Source organism: Alligator sinensis, unplaced genomic scaffold (assembly GCF_000455745.1).
Source record: "Alligator sinensis unplaced genomic scaffold, ASM45574v1 scaffold4_1, whole genome shotgun sequence".
Taxonomy (NCBI): Eukaryota; Metazoa; Chordata; order Crocodylia; family Alligatoridae; genus Alligator; species Alligator sinensis.
This window is the reverse complement of record NW_005841887.1, coordinates 2,045,843-2,051,842: the sequence shown is the minus strand read 5'-3', so window position 1 is coordinate 2,051,842 and position 6,000 is coordinate 2,045,843. Positions and strand designations below refer to the sequence as shown.

The window sequence follows — 6,000 nt, the reverse complement described above, 5'->3', positions numbered from 1 at the left end:
GGGGGGGGAGCCAGACCCCAACCTGAGGGGGGGGGAGGGCGACATAGGCTTCTGTCCCTGAAACAACAATTGATACGAACAACTTACCATTCCTTTAAAATCTTAAAACTGGGAATTCACGTGACTGGCACTACATCAGTTTGAGGCGGAAACTGGTTAAATTCGCAGACTGAACAGCATATCTTTTTCTTCAGTTCTCCAGAGAAAAATGCTTGTATCAATCATTAAGGAACAAAAATGCCGAACTCCCGTTGGTTTCAAAGGGAGTGAAGTGCTTTAGTCTGCATCAGAGTTTATAGAACTGGATTGTAAAAGAATATGAAATTATTTAGAACTGTTGCTGCTTATCGATAACTGAAGGAAAAGCAAGTGATTATAATTGCACGTATTTATAACAATCTGAGTTATATGTAAGTTTGACATAAAAGCTGCAATAAACAATAGTCGTAAAGCTAGTCATAATATTTCATAATTTAATTTCTCAATTTTAGGATTAATCTTAATATCCTGCACTAGAAAACAACAAGTGACACCACACTGCACTGCATAATTCTTTAAAGCTGCACTTTTATCTACCTTTGATTAATGTTTCTATTTTTAATTGCAGAATCATTCATGACATAAGAGATCTCCCAAGATACGTCCTAGCTAAAGTTTCTAGCATCCCTGGTCATTTATAAAGTGATTTAGCTATCAGGATGGAACCTTAGATTTTTAGTATAATATAGAAGAAGCAACAAAAACACTTGGTGAAATCCTACTTGTGTATGGCTGGGGACAGAGGGAAGTTGAAGGTAAATCTCAATGATGGTGATCCCTGTACTGAGGCAGAGCACAAGAAGCTTTGAAGGGAAAAACTGAGGAGTTCTCTTTTGGCCCTCTTGATAGTGGCCAAAAGAAAACTCCCCATTGAGAAGACCCCACTGGAAATCAATCAGTCAAATTTGCAGGACTACTTGGTATGGCCTCTGAAGTTAATCTTTTTGTTGTAGTTCTTTCCTGTAAATTCCACTTGTTTTGCTTTTTAAAACATGCACTTTTGGGGCTCCCATGATTGACTGGAAGTGGATATTAATGCCAGTCTCTTATGCAGCACTCCCTGAATTTTTTTTTGCATTCGGGCTACTTTCTGCCTGCATTGTTCTAAGTTCTTGGTTACAGGAGCCTTAGTCACTAGCGTTTTGAATAATGTGCAAGCCATATTCAAATGGCACACCCCAAGGTAAGAAAACAATATTATTGTAATCTCAAGCAATGATGGATTTATAATTTCATAGTCTAAAGACTGATTTAATATCCTTCTCTAGTATCAAAAAACATTTAACCAGAAAAAGAGGGAGTCCAATCAAACGGCTTTTAATATCTGAACGTCTCAGTTAATTCCCCTTCTGGTATATTAATGATAGTCTGCAATAACCACCCTGCAGCTGAGTTTGATTTCAGAAGTATGAGATTTAGTTTATGTTTATGGAGTCTTTTTTAATAAAATACTCTGATCCATGAAGTTAACACTAGGCTTCAAATCAATAAAAACTGCCTGTGTATGTCCTTTCCTCTAAGGGGCATAATTAACATGCCTGATAATTCACAGTAAAGCAATAATAAGCAGTAGGATGTTTTTCATGTTTTATTGTTCCACTGCAGGATTGCTTTCAATGACCTCCTCTTGTTCATTTTCCTGCCACTGGGGAGAGCAGTGTCATTCTGCTTTTACTCTCTAGTGCTCCTTAAAAACCAAAACACTGCTTATGTCTTCCAAAAAAGTATTGGACATAGACATGTCATGAAGCTATTGAATTTAGGATCTCTAATATATGTAGGTAACTATAACAAGCTGTCCTTTGCAAACTATCCCTTATGTAAAGAGGAGGAAATGCAGATTCAGTTTTATTTAGTTCAACCCCCAGGAGATGAAACATTCCTATACATACCACTTGACTTGGCTGTACCTTTTGGCTACCTTGCTGCTTGACCATCTTATTCTTGAGGCATCCCTAGTAACTGTAAGAGTTTGCAGCCTGACTTAATAAAACCTGAAGATGTGAAAATTCCTATTTTTGGGGGGATATGAGTAGAATCTAAAAGACCTCTGCTGTTTTCCCTTTGTGGTTCTGGATGACCCAGTACAATTATGTGAACCATCCACCAAGGATAAGCGGACGGGGCAATCCACAGCGGTGGAATGTTCCACTTCTAAAATAAGGGCTGTAAGAGAAGGGTATTTTCATGTCATGTTTGTCCACATAGAAATTTTGGCGTACAAAACAAAAAGAACAACTTTCTTTCTGCGTAAGGAAATAAGTACAATAAATATTTCCCTAATAGTTTTTAAATGTATGTAATGACTTTTAAGTCATTCATCCATGGAGTAGATACAAGGTGCAGACAGAAGTGCCGCTCCCCACTGTAATTGAAAATGCTTTGCAGGAAGTGTTCTGAGTTACAGTGATCCCCTGGACCAAACAGAAGTTCGCTCTTGGTTCCAGTGGGGAAGGGGAATCTAGTTGCTGGCTGTGAGCCTGTAGCGGGTTTCCCCTGCCTAGTACCCCATCTCCCTGCAACTTGAGGCTGCAAAGTTTTCAGAATGGGAAGGGGGAAAGGGAGCAGAGGGAGCTTGTTCTGGGGGGGGGGGGGGGGGGGGGGGACTCCAATACATCCACCCACCCTTCAGCAGGGACTGAAAATCCCCCAGACCAAACTCCCTGTGCTCCCTTTCCCCCCTCCCATTCTGAAAACAGTAATAGGCCAGCAGGCAGCGCAGACAGAAGTTACAGAAGATGCTCTGTTTTGAAACATCTTTATCTGACCCCTCATGCAGTGAGGGTTCAGATTTTTACCCAATCAGCCATTTTTGAAGCTATCTGCAGCCACGTGCATATTTGGTCTCAGCTATAAACTGCTTTCTGTGGCCAGATGGGGCAAAAATTGTCACTTCTGGCTGAGCCCTTAATTTCATATTTTACTCTAATTTTTTTTCTCTTAAGAAAATTGTTTCAGTAATCCCCACTAATTATCCAGTATCTGCACTCATTGCAATCTGGAGCTCTTGGGCTTCAGCTCAGCAAAGCAGTGAGCTTGAAGTCAGTATTTAGTTGCAAAAGTCATTGCTGGGGCTCACATTAATCCTTGCTTACTTTTCTTGAATGGAATCCTTAGTCATTGCTTGAGCTACTCATTGTTGAGACTGCAATACATAGAACTTCATGGTTTTCTAAGGATTGAACTCTGTTTTACTTTCTGCTCATGAATGGTTTGTCCACTATTGTTGTTTATTTTAGAGAGCAGTTGAATCAGCCACGTCTTGGGTACGTTGGAATGCATGACTCTTGAAAGTGGGAAGGGAATGTTTTTTTGCCTAACTAATAAGAGAAATGAGGAAGTCCAGTGTTTTTTGTTTTGCTGTTTCATAGCACTTACCCATGTGGAATAAACAAGAAGATACATGGCTTGAAGTTGGAATCAGATCCCAGAGCTTAGAATCTTTTTACAAAATATGCATAAGTATATCAAGTCATGCTGCTCTTTTGTATAAATAAGAAAAGAGAAAAAGCAGGAAGGGGGCAGGAGCCTCCATCTCTTTTCTGCATTCAAAATGTAGACTTGTCAAGGACAGAAATCAGAAACAAATACATGTTGGGATTCCTTAGCTCCTTCACTAATATTTTGCATTTGTTTGTTTTATTGGATTCCAGAATTAAGTTGTTAGTAGGGAAGGCGTAGGATGGAGTCCTCATGTCTTTGACAGTCTCAGCAAATTAGCACCTAAAAGACTGGGAAGTGAGTTGTATGGCTGGTGAAATGTCAGAAATTGAGTTGAATGGTAAATGAAGTCTGAAGTACATAAAGCCAATTAAAACTTTTTCCATTTGTTATGATGAAATGACAAATGGAAGGTAAGGGGGGGACTTTCAAATGCATTAATGGTGCCTAAATGGCATGTAACCATTTTAAAGGCAGTGATTGTTAGGTGTCAAACTGTTTCTTAACCTTTAGAAACGTTGTCACCCTTAATAAATATTCTTGCTCATATAGAATATTTCAGGCAATTTATCTTTTAAAATCCAGAGACAGTAGGAATTTGCATTCAGATTGCATTTAGATCTTTCTTGGCAATGTGTGCTTGGTTGAGGGGTTTAAAACTTCTTTTGAAAAATTATTTTTAGTTTGGCTAAAGGCTTATGCGTGTATATTATAAATGCCTGTCTAGTAACTATTGTGTCAGGATACATCATTTTAAACTACTACTTTAGAATGTTGTAGTGCTTTTTAACATCTTTCCAGAAGTTTTAACTTGCTTTCTTCCATCTGTCACTTTAAATGTATGCACTCAAATAACACATCTCATATATTCAGGATGCAGTTCATTTAAGGAGTTGCCTGGGAACCTCAGTAGGGGGTCTCTGCAAAAACAAAGACTATATTATAGGAGCAAACTCTACAACATCTGCCTACTGGTGGGGGTTGTATATCTTCTTTTGCGGCATCTTGTATTGATTGCTCTTAGAGACCAGGACACTTGACAAGAAGCGTCATATGTCCACTCTAATTAGGCCATTCTTGTACTCCTGGGTCCCTCTAAAGCAAAAACCACTTTTATGCTATTCAGTTTTTTGTTATTGTTTGTTTTTCAGCAGTCTGAACTTTCTGCTGAGGAACGGCCAGAAAGACTCGGAGCTGCCCAGCAGCATCGAAGGAAAGTGGCATCTCTGAACAAGCAGATTTTACAGAAAGCTAAACTTCTGGAAGAGGTAGGCTTTATGTGGGTAACACAGAGAAAACATTGATCAATGTATTTGACCACAAAGTTCTTGTCATTCCAAAAAGATTTAAAAGCTATTAACTGCACCAGCCATTTGTTATGCTGCGTGTTAATTTTAGCATCTTTGAATGTCTTGCTTGTACATTTTTACAAAGACAATATGGGTATTTTTATGATTTAAATTGAGTAGCCACATGATGTGGGGTATACAAGATACTTTCATATTTAAATTGCAAACCTCTAAGAGAGAGACTTTCTAACTTTTTTTTTCTTCCTTTCTTTCAATCCTTCCCATTGAAGGGCCAAGTTGAAATCGTGATATCCAGTACACTGGAACAAAGTTGTGGAGGTTTTGCTAAAATGCCTAGCTTCACATGTAACTAGCCTTGGCCACCCCTCCTGTCCACATCAGAATAAGAGTGGGCCGCAAATTAGTCCTGTGAAATTGTGTAAATCAGGGCTATTGAACATGCAGGCTGGATCTGGCCCATGGTGCTGCTCTGTCTGGCTCACCAAGCTACCAGCAAGCCACCAGAAGTTGGGCATGGCCTGTTGCAGTATCTAGGACACTTGGGCCCCAGTGGACATGGCGCCAAGGGAGTGAGCAAGGGCTGACACAGGACCCAGCTCTTTGACCATCACCTGCTGCTGTGTGCCCCATGACTCGCACCCCATGATCAAATTAGAGCTTCCTCTGTGATACAGGACATGTAGTAGCAGCTTCAGCTGGAGCTGTGCTTTGTGCCTTGTGCTGAAGCCGGAGATGCTGGTGCTTCAAGCCCCAGGTTAGATTCAGCGTGCAAACAGCCCTGTGGTATAAATCTGGCCTGGTATGAAGGTAGGTTTGACCCCGCCCAAAATAAATATTAGGATATATCTAGAAGAGCTATATTTATTTTAAGTGAGAGAGGCTTTTGAGTGAATAGTATTATTCTGTTCTGTTTAGTAAAAATAAGGCCAGGAACAAGAATCATGGTTGTATTTATTTGAGCCTATTTTTGCATTTTCTGTATAAACAAAGAAAAATGCATGCTGAAAATATTCTAACTAATGCTTCTAATATTAAGTATGCTGTAACAGGGACCCAGACCCTGTTATGTGGGTGCAAGGGAAGGGAAGGAGAGGGAACTGTGGCCGGGAGCCTTTAAGAAGCCACAGCAGTTGGCTGTGTGGGGCCACATCTGCAGAGGAGCAGGCTGCCCACCCTGTGCTGAGCTGGGGAAAGCACTTGACAAAAAGGG

The 6,000-nt window shown here is 40.1% G+C and overlaps 1 protein-coding gene across 5 annotated transcripts in view; it reads left to right on the top strand.

The window, feature by feature from the left end:
- The window catches only part of CCDC93 (coiled-coil domain containing 93), an 89,947-nt gene that overhangs the window by 53,141 nt on the left and 30,806 nt on the right, over positions 1-6,000 (top strand). For 4 of the 5 annotated variants that reach the window (XM_025196939.1, XM_006017889.3, XM_025196936.1 and 1 more), the window contains one exon: positions 4,632-4,748. In XM_025196939.1, the coding sequence (XP_025052724.1) occupies positions 4,632-4,748 (117 nt within the window). The remainder of the gene's footprint in view (positions 1-4,631; positions 4,749-6,000) is intronic. The other variant, XM_025196938.1, reaches the window with a different exon arrangement.